This window comes from Panulirus ornatus, chromosome 2, assembly GCF_036320965.1.
Source record: "Panulirus ornatus isolate Po-2019 chromosome 2, ASM3632096v1, whole genome shotgun sequence".
Lineage (NCBI taxonomy): Eukaryota > Metazoa > Arthropoda > Malacostraca > Decapoda > Palinuridae > Panulirus > Panulirus ornatus.
This window is the reverse complement of record NC_092225.1, coordinates 90,490,722-90,508,422: the sequence shown is the minus strand read 5'-3', so window position 1 is coordinate 90,508,422 and position 17,701 is coordinate 90,490,722. Positions and strand designations below refer to the sequence as shown.

Below are 17,701 nucleotides of genomic sequence, written 5' to 3'. Positions count from 1 at the left end.
TAACTGGAAACTAAATGTGCAACAGATATTGAACGTCTGTAGCTTCAAGCTAACATAGACATATATATATATATATGGACTGGATTCACAGGTGGCAAAGTAATTTTGATATCAATACCGTTATCAAAAATGAAAAGGCAAGCTACAGTATGAATTCTGTTGAGCTACATAGATTAAATGAGGAGAAGGATTGGGTCTAATAAATCTCTTGTGATCTAAAGCCAAGTAAGCAGTACATTGAAGCAGTGGAAAATAAACAAAATTCCTGGATTCAGTGATAGGGCTTTCAGATTCAAGTCTAGGAAAATGATCCTCACTCATAAGACCTTACTGGCGCTTGTTTACTGTTGGTCTCCCTGCTTGAGGAAAGACATAGAATGGATAGAATACGCAGATAAGCAACCAATATTATCCTCAGTTTGAGAAACAAAATACCATATTGGCTGACTATACAAATTAAATGTAATTAGCATAAATAAGCGGTTAAAAGATGATTAGATACAGATAAAAAAATTAAAGGCTTCGATAATTTCGATCTACCGAACAACATGAGCATAGATTTGTTTAATTTTACACGTTATAGTAATTATAAACTCGTGCCAAACTTTGTAGCTCGAATGAAGTGGATTACTTTTTCTTCAACAAGATTGTTTAAACATGGAATAATTTACCAACTGGAGTAGTTGAAAGCAGTAACATGGATACCATTTGAAACAAACCCGGTAAAAATTTCGCTTGAAATCACGAATGTCATAATTTGTGCCCTCTTAGCTATATGTAGAGTTTGTAGTTTTTTTTTTTCTTTGAAAAATCTGCTTGTCTTTCTAAACATACCACACTAATCCATGAGTTTATGTTTCCCTTCACTTAAAAACACCTGAGGAGACAATGCTATACTGTGCTCTGAATTCATTAGCATTTACTCCCTGACACATGACACAACCCACCTTAAAGCTATCATTTACTGTCTCATCACTTGGCGAAATGAATATTCCACATGAGGGGTATAGGCCGAGATCGACATAAAACGAGATTCATTTTTTCTTTATAAATGTATTGTCTATTGAAGTTATACATCATTGAACAAAATATTAATCACTGTCTCATCACTCAATGCCAGTTATATCAAATAATAAGAGTAGGCCGAGGGCGCTACCGACATATCAGTGAAGGCCATAGTGTCGGCCAACCACACACACACACACAAATGGCAATTTTGATAGTATGCAATGTATCATTTTGGTATACTCTGCTAATCGGCATTAGGGCAAGTGTAATAAAACATCATATAAACGACGAGGTGGCAATACCACCCAGGAGACTTGATACTGTTGTTCAAGCTTACCGTTAACTTACAATTACGCTCCCTTCACATCTTTTTTTTTTATGCTATTCTTTCTGAGTAAATCAAGGCCTGTATCACTTGTTTCTTGATTGTTTTATTTTTTCATGTGTTCCCTCTTTTCATAAGAATGAAATGGTACGAAGTGTAAGTACACTAAGTGTTATTGGAGACCGATCTGGTGGTAATTTTTTTCATTGGGTATCAATATTCTCTGTTTATTAAATGAAATGTTGTTCAAGCAGGTCTTTTAATCATAACTTGAGCAACTGCATGGCTTACAGTATGTTATTCTGTAATATTTAGGTATATTTTGGCCAATGAAGTGTTTGTGTCACGTAAGTGCCTGTACTTCGGCCTATTTATCGTTACTCTGTTCATCAATTTATTTTTTCTCTTGAGATTTGGTATGATATTATCTATGCCCATCTTCAAATCTGGGCTCCATGTCGTATGCTCCAATTACACCTCACCGTTGCATCACTTGGGGGGACCCTGAATTTTTTGTCCCAGACTCCATTCTCTATTCTTTACAATGTAACCATATAGATTTTGGTTATGGTGAGCTTACTTAACCTTTAGAATATTGTATATAATGTTTTGGTTTTTGAAATTCTCTCTCCTATCAAAATGGATGAGACATCTTTGTGTTATCTCAAGATGGTTCAGGTGCACAGCGCCGCCACCAGCTGATCGTCAGCTGTCTGCTGCCACCAGCTGGAGAGTGGAGAAGCATGGCCGGCATTCTAAGGAAATTCGCCTTTTCTGTAAGATTTGCGATGTATTTTCCATTTTGTGGTGAAGTTTGATATACTATTGAGGTGAAAATTTAGCATTGTTATAGAAATCGTGAGGTGCCATGTCCAATATAGGATATATTTCTTGCATAATTTTGTAAAGTGTATTGTGCAATGATACCTGTTTACGATGTTATGAGGAATAATCTGAAAATTCTTCTCTAATGTGGTGATGTGTAATGGTAGATTTCTTGACATACAAAGTCGCAAGACATTTAGTGATTTGTCGTTCACTGTCACACTGATGCTGGCATGTTTCTCCACGAGGACGCTAGTGGTAAGATCAGCTTGTAATGATTAACATTGTCCTGTTAATATGGAAAGTTTGTCCTGTTAATATGGAAAGTTCTGCCTTGTCATTAAGTTGGGAGGAATCTATACAAAACAGAAATTCCTTAAGAGTAGAAGGAAGATCCCAGAGCCAGAAGATGCGCATCCTCTTTCTGATAAATGATCCTTATCAGCCATTGTTATCGTTGTCAAGATGAAAAAGCTACATCTTCACACAAGCACGATGCTACTCATTATCAGCCCATCTTATCACTCGCGTCCTTGAGCGGAACAGACCAGAATCCACATGACATAAAACTGTAAAATCACTGTACCTACCTACTCTGCATGCCCAGAAATTTACTAATATACACCATTATCATAAAGTGAAATGCCAGACACTTATCCTTTTTGGACAATTCTGCCCCAAATATATACTGACACTTCACCTGTTACCAATGATTTGTGTACAAACATGTACTGACACTTTATTTAATCTAACCAAACTGAACATACCCATACCAAATAAGAATTAAGGTAACCAAATCACTAATGTAACATAACCTAACCAGACTTAACCCAACCCATCTCTACCTACTGTAACTTAATCCCTCTGAACCTAACCTAAGTTTGGAGATGAACTGTCATTATTAGACAGTATTATGGGGTGCACAGTCAGTAGATGAAGTGTTTGCTAACCATTTTTTATAGATTTAAGGGTGCTGGTTTTTCTTGTTCACTGATATTTGTTGTCTTTCCATATGAAGTGACTCAGTAAGGAGAGCTATGAAGGAGAGGGAAAATGTGGGGTTAAACAGTGATGAAATAGATTTAGACAAAAAAGTAACCTTGCTTGTCTGAATGCTGAAGTGGACATGTGGGATCTTAATAATGGGCAATTTTCCTTGTTACTTAGATTACCACCTTTACTAGAGTTGAAAACAACTGAATTGGAGTGCTCCAAACTTGTAAAATGAGCCTAGATGTTTGTAAAAGTAAGGGATGGACTGGTACCACTTTCATCATACATATATATATGTATATATTTTTTTTTTTTTTTGCTTTGTCGCTGTCTCCCGCGTTTGCGAGGTATATATATATATATATATATATATATATATATATATATATATATATTTTTTTTTTTTATTATACTTTGTCGCTGTCTCCTGCGTTTGCGAGGTAGCGCAAGGAAACAGACAAAAGAAATGGCCCAACCCCCCCCCCCCATACACATGTATATACATACGTCCACACAAGCAAATATACATACCTACACAGCTTTCCATGGTTTACCCCAGACGCTTCACATATTTTTTTTTTTTTTTTTTTTTTTTTTTACTTTGTCGCTGTCTCCCGCGTTTGCGAGGTAGCGCAAGGAAACAGACGAAAGAAATGGCCCAACCCCCCCCACACACATGCATATACACACGTCCACACACGCAAATACACATACCTACACAGCTTTCCATGGTTTACCCCAGACGCCTCACATGCCTTGATTCAATCCACTGACAGCACGTCAACCCCAGTATACCACATCGCTCCAATTCACTCTATTCCTTGCCCTCCTTTCATCCTCCTGCATGTTCAGGCCCCGATCACAAGAAAATCTTTTTCACTCCATCTTTCCACCTCCAATTTGGTCTCCCTCTTCTCCTTACTCCCTCCACCTCCGACACATATATCCTCTTGGTCAATCTTTCCTCACTCATCCTCTCCATGTGCCCAAACCACTTCAAAACACCCTCTTCTGCTCTCTCAACCACGCTCTTTTTATTTCCACACATCTCTCTTACCCTTACGTTACTCACTCGATCAAACCACCTCACACCACACATTGTCCTCAAACATCTCATTTCCAGCACATCCATCCTCCTGCGCACAACTCTATCCATAGCCCACGCCTCGCAACCATACAACATTGTTGGAACCACTATTCCTTCAAACATACCCATTTTTGCTTTCCGAGATAATGTTCTCGACTTCCACACATTTTTCAAGGCTCCCAAAATTTTCGCCCCCTCCCCCACCCTATGATCCACTTCCGCTTCCATGGTTCCATCCGCTGACAGATCCACTCCCAGATATCTAAAACACTTCACTTCCTCCAGTTTTTCTCCATTCAAACTCACCTCCCAATTGACTTGACCCTCACCCCTACTGTACCTAATAACCTTGCTCTTATTCACATTTACTCTCAACTTTCTTCTTCCACACACTTTACCAAACTCAGTCACCAGCTTCTGCAGTTTCTCACATGAATCAGCCACCAGCGCTGTATCATCAGCGAACAACAATTGACTCACTTCCCAAGCTCTATATATATATATATATATATATATATATATATCCCCAACAGACTTCATACTTGCCCCTCTTTCCAAAACTCTTGCATTTACCTCCCTAACAACCCCATCCATAAACAAATTAAACAACCATGGAGACATCACACACCCCTGCCGCAAACCTACATTCACTGAGAACCAATCACTTTCCTCTCTTCCTACACGTACACATGCCTTACATCCTCGATAAAAACTTTTCACTGCTTCTAACAACATGCCTCCCACACCATATATTCTTAATACCTTCCACAGAGCATCTCTATCAACTCTATCATATGCCTTCTCCAGATCCATAAATGCTACATACAAATCCATTTGCTTTTCTAAGTATTTCTCACATACATTCTTCAAAGCAAACACCTGATCCACACATCCTCTACGACTTCTGAAACCACACTGCTCTTCCCCAATCTGATGCTCTGTACATGCCTTCACCCTCTCAATCAATACCCTCCCATATAATTTACCAGGAATACTCAACAAACTTATACCTCTGTAATTTGAGCACTCGCTCTTATCCCCTTTGCCTTTGTACAATGGCACTATGCACGCATTCCGCCAATCCTCAGGCACCTCACCATGAGTCATACATACATTAAATAACCTTACCAACCAATCAATAATACAGTCACCCCCTTTTTTAATAAATTCCACTGCAATACCATCCAAACCTGCTGCCTTGCCGGCTTTCATCTTCCGCAAAGCTTTTACTACCTCTTCTATGTTTACCAAATCATTTTCCCTAACCCTCTCACTTTGTTTGAAGGAATAGTGGTTCCAACAATGTTGTATGGTTGCGAGGCGTGGGCTATGCATAGAGTTGTGCGCAGGAGGATGGATGTGCTGGAAATGAGATGTTTGAGGACAATGTGTGGTGTGGGGTGGTTTGATCGAGTAAGTAACGTAAGGGTAAGAGAGATGTGTGGAAATAAAAAGAGCGTGGTTGAGAGAGCAGAAGAGGGTGTTTTGAAATGGTTTGGGCACATGGAGAGAATGAGTGAGGAAAGATTGACCAAGAGGATATATGTGTCGGAGGTGGAGGGAACAAGGAGAAGTAGGAGACCAAATTGGAGGTGGAAAGATGGAGTGAAAAAGATTTTGTGTGATCAGGGCCTGAACATGCAGGAGGGTGAAAGGAGGGCAAGGAATAGAGTGAATTGGATCGATGTGGTATACCGGGGTTGACGTGCTGTCAGTGGATTGAATCAGGGCATGTGAAGCGTCTGGGGTAAACCATGGAAAGCTGTGTAGGTATGTATATTTCTGTGTGTGGACGTATGTATATACATGTGTATGGGGGTGGGTTGGGCCATTTCTTTCGTCTGTTTCCTTGTGCTACCTCGCATACACGGGAGACAGCAACAAAGCAAATATATATATATATATATATATATATATATATATATATATATATATATATATATATGTGTGTGTGTGTGTGTGTGTGTCTGTGTGTGTGTGGGCTTTTATATATATACATGTATATGTGGATGGGTTGGGAACTTATTATGTTTCATTTTCCCCATGGACTCATAGGAGGAAGTGAAGTGTTTTAGATATCTAGGAGTAGATTTGACATCAGATGGAACCATGGAAGTGGAAGTGAATCATAGGGTGGGGGAGGGGGCGAAAGTTCTGGGGGCATTGAAAAATGTGTGGAAGTCAAGAACGTTATCTTGGAAAGCGAAAATGGGTATGTTTGAAGGAATAGTGGGTCCAACAATGTTATGTGGTTGCAAGGCATGGGCTATAGATAGAGTTGTGCAGAGGAGAGTGGATGTGCTGGAAATGAGATGTTTGAGGACAATATGTGGTGTGAGGAGGTTTGATCGAGTAAGTAATGAAAGGGTAAAAGAGATGTGTGGTAATAAAAAAGAGTGTAGTTGAGAGAGCAGAAGAGGGTGTTTTGAAGTGGTTTGGTCACATGGAGAGAATGAGTGAAGAGAGATTGACCAAGAGGATATAGGTGTCAGAGGTGGAGAGAACGAGAAGTGGGAGACCAAATTGGAGGTGGAAAGATGGAGTGAAAAAGATTTTGAGTAATTGGGGCCTGAACAAGCGGGAGGGTGAAAGGCATGCAAGGAATAGAGTGAATTGGAATGATGTGGTATACCAGGGTCAACGTGCTATCAATGGATTGAACCAGGGCATGTGAAGCGTCTGGAGTAAACCATGGAAAGTTTTGTGGGGCCTGGATGTGGAAAGGGAGCTATGGTTTCGGTGCATTATACATTACAGCTAGAGACTGACTGTGAATGAATGTGGCTTTTGTTGTCTTTTCCTAGTGCTCCTTGCGCACATGCGGGGGGAGGGGGTTGTCATTAGATGTGTGGCGGGGTGGCAATGGGAGTGAATAAGGGCAGACAGTATGAACTATGTACATGTGTATATATGTATATGTCTGTGTGTGTTATCCCTGGGGATATGGGAGTAAGAATACTTCCCACGTATTCCCTGCGTGTCGTAGAAGGCGACTAAAAGGGGAGGGAGCGGGGGGCTGGAAATCCTCCCCTCTCGTTTTTTTTTAATTTTCCAAAAGAAGGAACAGAGGGGGCCAGGTGAGGATATTCCAAAAAAGGCCCAGTCCTCTGTTCCTAACGCTACCTCGCTAACGCGGGAAATGGCGAATAGTTTAAAAGAAAGAAGTCTGTGTGTGTATATATATGTATACGTTGAGATGTATAGGTATGTATATGTGCGTGTGTGGACGTGTATATATATATATACATGGTGGGTTGGGCCATTCTTTCATCTGTTTCCTTGCGCTACCTCGCTAATGTGGGAGACAGCGACAAAGTATAATAAATAGAATAAATATGTATATTGTTCTGAAATGTTATTATATTATCAGTAGTAGTATAATTTTTATTATTATTGTTATTATTATTAATATTATCATTATTTTTTTTCATATGTGTTCACTAGTTCTTGCACAAGATAGGTAGCACTAGAAAAACTGAGCTTTAGGAGTAAAATCCTTTCTCGGGTCCATTTCTGATCCTTCTTTGGAAAGTAATACAAAGGGGGAGGATTTCAAGACCCCAACTCCAGCCTCTCTTAATTGCGGTCAGTGACATGGTGGAGATATGTGGGAAGTATTCTTTCTCCTTTATCTCCAGGGATGATAATGGTAATGATAATCATGAGTATAGGGACAAATGCATGACGACACAACTGTCGTAATAGTTACAATTGTAAACTCATTTGTAATCATTAGTTTGGTGTAATTTTTATTTTTTTATAATATTTGCTTTAGAGGATTTAAATGGTTGAAGACAGTTATTTTATTGATCAACTTCAACTTTGTTTCAGGAAAAGATTGAGTTGTGTATGAAAGATATGTTCCTGCTTTCATTGTTTAGACTAATTACAGGAATATCATTAGTGCCCTCACTACTAGTCTTCAACTCAAAGTGATTATGTTTATAAAATTATACTGATGCCCGTATAACTGTACTGAAAAGTCTTTGATTAATGATGTTTATTACAGTGGTATACATATTTTTTTCCCCTCATCTCAGGCTGCATGTAGCACACTGAAAAATGTTAGTGTACAGCGCCACTTGTCTACCACAGCACGATCTCTAGCTGTTGCTGTCACACAACCAGCTCCCAGCTTCAAGGGTCAAGCTGTTGTTGGGGGACAGTTTAAGGAGATCTCCCTGGAGGACTACAAAGGCAAATACCTTGTGCTCTTCTTCTATCCTCTGGACTTGTAAGTGATTGTTTCATTGATATTCTGTATGAACTTCATAAAATCAAAAAATCACAAACCCTGTAACTGTGAAACTAAACACACTTGAGATTTACTGTTATGATTCGAGTTTAGCATTTACATTTTCATGATGTTTTATGACTTTAAACTGAATAGAATTTATGGTTTGTTTTTGTAGACTACTATAATAACACTTTTTGCAGTACATTTGTTTGTCCAACTGAGCTGATTGCCTTCAGTGACCATGCTGCCGCTTTCAATGATCTCAACTGTGAAGTGGTGGGTGTGTCAACAGATTCCCACTTCTCTCACCTGGCTTGGATTAACATGCCCAGGAAGGTGAGTCTTTTTATTCAGTATCTGTCTGCCTATGTGTAATATATTTGCCTTCTTATGGCATATATCATAGTGAATTGTGGTGGATTCTTCTTTTAAATGCCACAGTCTTCTTAAGTCTCTGAATATTTCTTCAGTACACTGCCCCTCTTACATACAGTACATACATATTTGTTGTCATTCTGCCTTGCCTTAGCTTTTCAACAACTTTTATGCAAAATTATTCATACATGTGTATTTGATGTTTACTTCTCCAGCACTGCATCTTTCACTCTATCAGATCTTTGTGTTCAGCCCCCAGTGTGAAACAACTGCATTTAAGAGAGCCAACATAGATTTGTACCAAGAAATAGTACTTTATTTCAACACATTGCAGGCATGTATATGAAAGGTTGATGAAAGGAAAAAGAATGGATACTGATGATATCAGACATAGACAAGCAGGTATAAGAAAGTATAACTCAGTGCTTTGCAGGTTACATCATTGTAAATAAAATGCTTTGAGTAGTTGGGAAAGAAAAAAAGACGAATAGAATATATAGGTGGGATGAGAAGCACCTGATGGAATTCGGTGAAGAAAAATTTGGAAAGCTAAGCCTTGGAAAGTTTAATAAGTGTTCATATCTAGTAAGGGAATAGATGGGATAAAATTATAAAAAAGTGAAAGTTAAAGACATAGGAGTGATTACAAATGGTATTATGAATGATCACTGAAAAATTGTTACAAAGGGTCAGGTAATGAATGGCATGATATTGAGATCTTTTACCCCAAGAGACAGAAAGATGATGAAAATGTTTAACCTTTTCACCATGCTAATTGACTTGTATGAACAGAATTTTTATCATTTTTCACAGTAGTAGACTTTTCTTCTTCACAATGGTTAAATATTGTCTTTAGACCTCAAAGTGACTGAAAAATTGACTGTGCTGCCATCTAATGGCAAGACTGAGAATAATATAAACACATAGACAATAGTAATATGACAGTGCCACTACACCCACGTGATTGAGAGTTTGAGTATTTTCATCTTATTTTCACCATGATATCTGTATGTTATGGTGACATATACATCCACATATACATAAGAAGTATGTCATTTTAAGTTATTCTCTATGACACTCTAGTTGAGGAGATATACAATGGAATATTATGAGAGAAATGACAGTATACCTCTCGGGCCATAATGTTCCAGAGCTGCAGTTCTCCTTTGATAGATTTTTTTTCTCCCCTTCGAGCTCATTATAAGTGCTAAAAGGGAAAACAGGAGAATGAGAGCATTCTCTGAGTATGAAATATATCCCCTAATGCATTAACTTTTCTTTATGTAGCCTAATAGGGTATTGTGTGTGAGGAAGGATTGACAAAGAGGATATATGTGTCAGAGGTGGAGGAAACGTGGAGAAGTGGTAGACCAAATTGGAGGTGGAAGAATGGAGTGAAAAAGATTTTAAGCGATCAGGGCCTGAACATACAGGAGGGTGAAAGGCGTACAAGGAATAGAGTGAATTGGAACGATTTGGTATACCGGGGTCGATGTGCTGTCATTGGATTGAACCAGGGCATTTGAAGCATCTGGGGTAAACCATGGAAAGTTTTGTGGGGCCTGGATGTGGAAAGGGAACTGTGGTTTCGGTGCATTACACATTACAGCTAGAGAATGAATGTGAATGAGTGTGGCCTTTGTTGTCTTTTCCTGGCACTACCTCATGCGCATGGGGGGAGGAGAGGGGTGCCGTTTCATGTGTGGTGTGGTGGCAACAGGAATGGATGGGGGCAGCAAGTATGAGTGTGTCCATGTGTATATATGTATATGTCTGTGTATGTACATGTATGTATACCTTGAGATGTATAGGTATGGATATGTGTGTGTGGGCGTGTGTGTATATACATGTGTATGTGGGTGGGTTGGGCCATTCTTTCGTCTGTTTCCTTGCACTACCTTGCAAATGTGTGAGACAGCGATTAAGTATAATAAATATAAATAGAATGAAAGCTATTCATGAATTAGTTGTGAATAATGCATGTGTTATGCTTATGGTGTACTTTTGGCATTGATTGACTTAACTGTGTTAATTTGTATACCATTTATAACATTACATTGCTGCATATTTTTCACATATTTCTTTTTGTAAGAACAGTTAATATTAGAATATTTGATTCAACCAATGTTGGTGCCATATATATAAAGCCATGATCATTTCACATATTAAAGTTACCTCAAAAAATGGTAATATTATCATTCATTTTTAATGGCAAAATGATACTCTTGGTAGAGTGACCTTGAAAATATGATCAATGAAAGAGTTAATACACATTAGAAGCAAAATAGAGTTCATCTGTTTTGTCAGTTTTTGTCACTAAGAGGAAAACAAGAATTAAGAAACTAGGAAGGTTTCAGAAACATTTTACAGGCAAAATTAAGGTATTGAATCCAATGGAATTTCATGAAAGGTTGAAAGAACTTGAACTTCACAACCTTGAAAGAACAGAAATACACATGATATTGAATGCTTGGCAGCAAATCAAAAAAATCAAAGAAATCATGCTAGAACTAAAAACTTCATAGTAATCAGATCAACAAGAATTCCCCAGAATTTGCTGCATTTGTGAAGTAATGCCAGGGACAGATGAAGAAAGTCCACGTTTGTTCATATCCATTCTATACCTGTGATGTGCAGTGCACCAAAACCACAGCACCTGTTCACAACCAGGCCCCACAGAACTTCCCATGATCCCCTCATGCACCAAGGTACCAAGTAATTATTCTTAAGAGCATAAGGACAGAGGGAAGATAGAAGTATAATCTGCTAAGTGAAACGAAAATCCTGTATGTTGTAAATACAGATACCTCTAAAAGAAGACTTGACAAATGGCTAAAAATGAATCCATGTGAAGATAGACAGACACAGAGTGTAAGGGGTGGCCATGAACAAGCAGTATTGTTAACCTCAAAATTGACCCTAATTTTGCAAAAAAAATGAGAAAATTTAAAGAAAAAGTTTCCCATACCAAATATCTGTGTATCATATGATGGAAAATCCCCAAAAACAATGTTTTTTCCTCTCTTGGTGTAGGGGATGATGGGGATTGCTCGTATCATTGATGCTCCTTATTGATGTAAGTAAACAAATATTCTGAGTTTTTTTTTGCTATGGTTTTTCTTTTGCATATGCCTAACCGCATTGCACATTATATGGTTTTCTTTCCATCCATGGTTATGCACATCCCTCTTGTATCAGTTACATCAGTTACATATTTTTTACATGTACATATTTGTATATATTATATGCTGCATATATACATTTCCATATCAGTTACAACATTCTATACATAAATGAAAAAAATAACCTTACATTCATCATAGTATAAGTAGTAAAACAAGTATTTTTTCTATAATGACATTGAGTTCCAGTGGTGAACAGGTGTCAGAGATTTAGATTGATAGAAAGATTCAGTACAAATTATCAAGTGAAAACTTTTGTGATGGGGATGATTGAAGGGTACTTGCACCTTGGATTAAGTCACTAATGGACCTGAGTTTTCTGTTGCCAGCATTCTGGCAGTAGTAAGCTGAAGGTTTATCCCAGTTGTGGAAAAAATAATTTGACAACTTATGGATATCCTTAAAAGCTGTGGCTTGTTAAAAAATGATACACCATGCATGATATGTAGTGCTAAGAAGATACCATGGTAACAGTTTTCCATGTAATGGTTGAATTTTTTTTTCACTTGAGAGGGTCATGTCATGCATCCTGAAAATGTATTGTCTGAGTGGAAAAACTTGACTTTTGATACTCAAAACCAAATTTGTCACTTTACATCATGTTGATATCATTCATGAAATTACTATAATGATATTTTATATTTATTATACTCAATTGCCATGTCCTTTGTTAGCAAGGTAGCGCAAGGAAATAGACGAGGAATGGCCCAACCCACCCACATACACATGTATATACATAAACGCCCACAGCTCCCTTTTCACATACAGGCCCTACAAACCTTTCCATGGTTTACCCCAGTTGCTTCACATATCCTGGTTCAATCCATTGACAGCATGTCGACCTCGGTATACCACATCATTCCAATCAACTCCTTCTTTGCATGCCTTTCACCCTCCTGTATGTTCAGGCCCCAATCGCTCAAAATCTTTTTCACTCCATCCTTCCACCTCCAGTTTGGTCTCTTGCTTTTCCTTCTTCCCTCCACCTCTGAAACATATATCCTCTTTATCAATCTTTCCTCACTCATTCTCTGTTTGTGTCCGGACCATTTCAACACACCCTCTTCTGCTGTCTCAACCACACTCTTTTTATTACCACACATCTCTATTACCCTTTCATTACTTACTCGATCAAACCACCTCATACCACTTATTGTCCTAAAACATTTCATTTCCAACACATCCACCCTCCTCCACACAACCCTGTCTGTATCCCATGCCTCACAACCATATAAGATTGATGGAACCACTATTCCTTCAGTCATACCCATTTTTGCTCTCCAAGATAACGTTCTCGCCTTCCACTTATTCTTCATTGCTCCCAGAACCTTCGCTCCCTCCCCCACTCAGTGACTCACTTCCGCTTCCATGGTTCCATGCACTGCTAAGTCCACTCCCAGATATTCTCCATTCAAACTTACCTCCCAATTAACTTTTCCCTCAACCCTACTGAACCTAATAGCCTTGCCTTTATTCACATTTACTCTCAACTTTCTTCTTTCACATACTTTACCAAACTCAGTCACCAACTTCTGCAGTTTCTCACCCGAATCAGCCACCAGCGCTGTATCAGCATCGAACAACAGCTGACTCAGTTCCCATGCCCTCATCCACAACAGACTGCATACTTACCTCTCTCCAAAACTCTTGCATTCTCCTCCCTAACCACCCCATCCATAAACAAATTAAACAACCAAGGAGACATCACGCACTCCTGCCAAAACCGACATCCACTGGAAAACAGTCACTTTCCTGTCTTCCTACACATACACATGCCTTACATCCTTGGTAAAAAAAACTTTTCACTGTTTCTAGCAACTTACCTCCCACACCATATGCTCTTAAAACCTTCCACAAAACATCTCTATCAACCTTATCATATGCCTTCTCCAGATCCATAAGTGCCACATACAGATACATCTGTTTGTCTAAGTATTTCTCACATACATTCTTCAAAGCAAACTTTTGATCCACACATCCTCCTCCACTTCTGAAACCACACTTCTCTTCCCCAATCTGTTGTTTCGTATATGCCTTTACCCTCTCAATCATTACCCTCCCTATAAACCCATATAATTTCCCAGGAATACTCAACAAACTTATGCCTCTGTAATTTATCCTCTTTGCCTTGCAAAGTAGCACTGTGCATGCATTCCATCAATCCTCAGGCACTTCACCATGATCCATACATATATTGAATATCCTTACCAACCAATCAACAACACTGTCACCCCGTTTTTTGATAAATTCCACTGCAATACCATCCAAACCTGTTGTTTTGCCAGCTTTCATCTTCCGCAAACCTTTCTCTTCCTCTTCTCTGTTCACCAAACCATTCTCCCTGACCCTCTCACTTCGCACACCACCCTGACCCAAACACCCTATATCTGCCACTCTTATCATCAAACTCATTCAACAAACCTTCAAAATATTCACTCCATCTCCTTCTCACTTCATCTCTACTTGTTATTACCACCCCATTTGCCCCCTTCACAGATGTTCCCATTTGTTCTCTTGTCTTATGCACCTTATTTACCTTTTTCCAAAACATCTTTGTAGAGATATTTTTTTGTCTTTTTTCAGCAAGGGGGCTTGGGAGGTCTCAGCTACCCTCTTCTCTCCGATTTTAACAAAACTATATCCCGTGATTATGGTGTTTTGCTTGAGGATGGGGGTGTCGCACTCCGTGGCTTATTTTTGATTGATCCTGAAGGTGTTGTCAAACACATGAGCATTAATGATCTCCCAGTGGGGCGCTCAGTTGAGGAAACACTCAGACTACTCAAAGCATTCCAGTTTGTTGCGGAACATGGAGAAGGTGAGTCTTGTGCAATATTTTTACTGATTGAAGGATGGAATTAGTTTTATCAAGGTATAGATAACCAGAATTTTAGTGTGATTATTTCTGTTGTTCTTTATGTTCCCTCCTTTAGAAAATTCATTTTTTGTTTTTTTACATATTTACTCTTACATGCTCATCCTAACAAGCAAAACATTCATTCAGACAACAGATTTTTAAGTGTTCTATAACAGGCAAAAATCACTTGGTTAAACCTTTGCTATTAAATTTGGTTGAAGAAATATAGGAATTATCTTCGGATGCTGCCTATGTATCTACAGTGATAATAGAAGGTAACCAAGAGGGATGAAACTGTGCTAGTAGTCTGGAAATCTTCCCATCCAATATTATCATTGATTGAAAGTTGGAATAAGGAGCAGTGCAAGACCTTTTCCTTGAAGGTTCAGTTCCTTAAACTACCTCACTAAAGTGGGAAAGGCAAGCACATTCTGTTACAGACAAAAAATTCTGTTATGAAATCCATTTGAAATTTACTTTTTTCATTTTTTGCATCCAGCGGGGGGGCTGGAAATCCTCCCCTCTCGTTTTTTTTAATTTTCCAAAAGAAGGAACAGAGAAGGGGGCCAGGTGAGGATGTTCCCTCAAAGGCCCCAGTCCGCTGTTCTTAACGCTACCTCGATAACGCGGGAAATGGCGAATAGTTTGATGAAAAAAAAAAATATCTTTGGCTCGAAATAAAAGGACAATTTTATGATATACCTTTGGGCCATAGGAGAGTGAGTTGAATAATTGTACAAATATGAGCATAGGATCCACTGTCAGAATTCCTTGAAAGTGAACAGTGAGTGTTCAGATTCTTCCTTGTCTCTTTTAATAAATGTAATGTGTTTAAGTTAGTTTGGCCTTTATGTAGATGACATGCAGAGGTTAGATGCCATTGTAAGGGCAGAAAAAGGGCAAATGCTACTGGAAAATCACAAACATCAGAGAAAAGTATGGAGTACTACCTCCTCAAAGTGAAATCTAACGTCACATAACAACTCTGTGAATTCTTGCTTTTTGTTTCATCTTTTGTCTATTCCTTTTTTGACTTCTTTCTACTTTATTAAAATATATAATCTATACTTAATACATTGATATGAGTTAAAGGCCTTTCTTGCTGTGTCAGACATTTATATATAAGGAAATTACTTTTAAGCATTAATTTTAAAACTCTGAGTTTCATCCTGGCCTTGTTTTCCAGTTTGTCCAGCCAATTGGCAGCCGGAATCACCAACTATCAAACCAGACCCAACAGGTTCAATTGAATACTTTGAAAAAGTCAATTAAGCAGTCTTGTCGTGAAAATTTATGTTTCTAATCTGAGCCATATATGTGTAAAAGTGAATCATTGTTTATGAAGTTAGGAAATGGTACTATTGTCTAATGATGCATTATATGATTTTATTGTACAGCTGTACCTAAAAATGTCAGTCTTATTAATGTGTCTTCAGACAGTACCTAAGAGTTTCAGGAGTATGTTACTTACCATAAGATTTCTGTATTTTACATATATGCTGTCAGTCATTATGGATTGCACATGCTGTTTAGAAATGTAAATAAGCATCTTTCCATGTATAAATAAAAGATAGATGAACTTTGAGATTTGAAATTATTATACCTCATATGCCCATTAGGGTAGTACTAGATTTTGCCTGTCAGTGGCTACACCACAGGTGAGAAGTATAATCTCATCTAACATCTAGGACCTCACTCCAAAGCTGCATTTTTTTTTCACATATTCATATGTATATATAGGAGTTGTTGATCCAGAAATAGCCAGTAATTAGATGCTCTTCAAAAAGTTACTGCCTATTACACTTTGTTCCAAATATGAGAATTTTGTTGCATTTTTTTTTTTTCTTCCTTTCCTGGGAAGCATCAAGAACAGATGACTGAACCTTAGAAGAGAGGAGAGGTAAATTCAGTAATTTCTTGAACCCTCCATGAGGATATTTCTTGAATCCTCCATGAGGGTGATTATAGTACTAAGAATTTACCGATTACTTTGCACATAATGAGATGATACAGGTTATTACATGGACTGTGTAGTGTTACAATTGAATGTGTTGTAATTACCTGTTTGTACTGTACAGCAGGAGAGTCTTAAACTTGTTGGGATGTATCTCTTAAACATTATCATACAACTTCTTAGATATATTTATGCCTTCAGTGGTAACCATGTCTCCAAACCTTTTACTCCAATCATCCACCATTTTGCTCTAAAAACAATTTTTTTACATCTTTTTTTAACAGGTTTCTTGCTTAATTTCATGATATTTCTGGTTGTTCTTTCCTACAGCTTTCAAAGAACTGTTCACTGTCTGTATAATTAATCTGGTTGGGGATGAGAGAGCTTGGGAAGTGAGTCAGTTGTTGTTCACTTATGATACAGTGCTGGTGGCTGATTCATGAGAGAAACTGCAGAAGCTGGTGACTGAGTTTGGTAAAGTGTGTGAAAGAAGAAAGTTAAGAGTAAATGTGAATAAGAGCAAGGTTATTAGGTACAGTAGGGTTGAGGGTCAAGTCAATTGGGAGGTGAGTTTGAATGGAGAAAAACTGGAGGAAGTGAAGTGTTTTAGATATCTGGGAGTGGATCTGGCAGCGGATGGAACCATGGAAGCGGAAGTGGATCATAGGGTGGGTGAGGGGGCGAAAATTCTGGGAGCCTTGAAGAATGTGTGGAAGTCGAGAACATTATCTCGGAAAGCAAAAATGGGTATGTTTGAAGGAATAGTGGTTCCAACAATGTTGTATGGTTGCGAGGCGTGGGCTATGGATAGAGTTGTGCGCAGGAGGATGGATGTGCTGGAAATGAGATGTTTGAGGA

The 17,701-nt window shown here is 38.4% G+C and overlaps 1 protein-coding gene across 2 annotated transcripts; it reads left to right on the top strand.

The window, feature by feature from the left end:
- The first annotated feature begins 1,773 nt into the window (after positions 1 to 1,773).
- Positions 1,774 to 16,474, top strand: LOC139758276 (thioredoxin-dependent peroxide reductase, mitochondrial-like). 2 transcript variants are annotated; one of them, XM_071679489.1, is made up of 6 exons: positions 1,774 to 1,879; positions 2,003 to 2,109; positions 8,279 to 8,472; positions 8,676 to 8,811; positions 14,616 to 14,850; positions 16,076 to 16,474. In XM_071679489.1, exons 1-6 carry the CDS (start codon positions 1,789 to 1,791, stop codon positions 16,159 to 16,161), a joined length of 849 nt encoding a protein of 282 aa, XP_071535590.1. In that variant the 5' UTR covers positions 1,774 to 1,788; the 3' UTR covers positions 16,162 to 16,474. The 2 variants fall into 2 exon arrangements, with proteins under 2 accessions (XP_071535590.1, XP_071535599.1); XM_071679498.1 differs by lacking the exons at positions 1,774 to 1,879; positions 2,003 to 2,109 and adding an exon at positions 2,369 to 2,416.
- Positions 16,475 to 17,701: the final 1,227 nt, after the last annotated feature.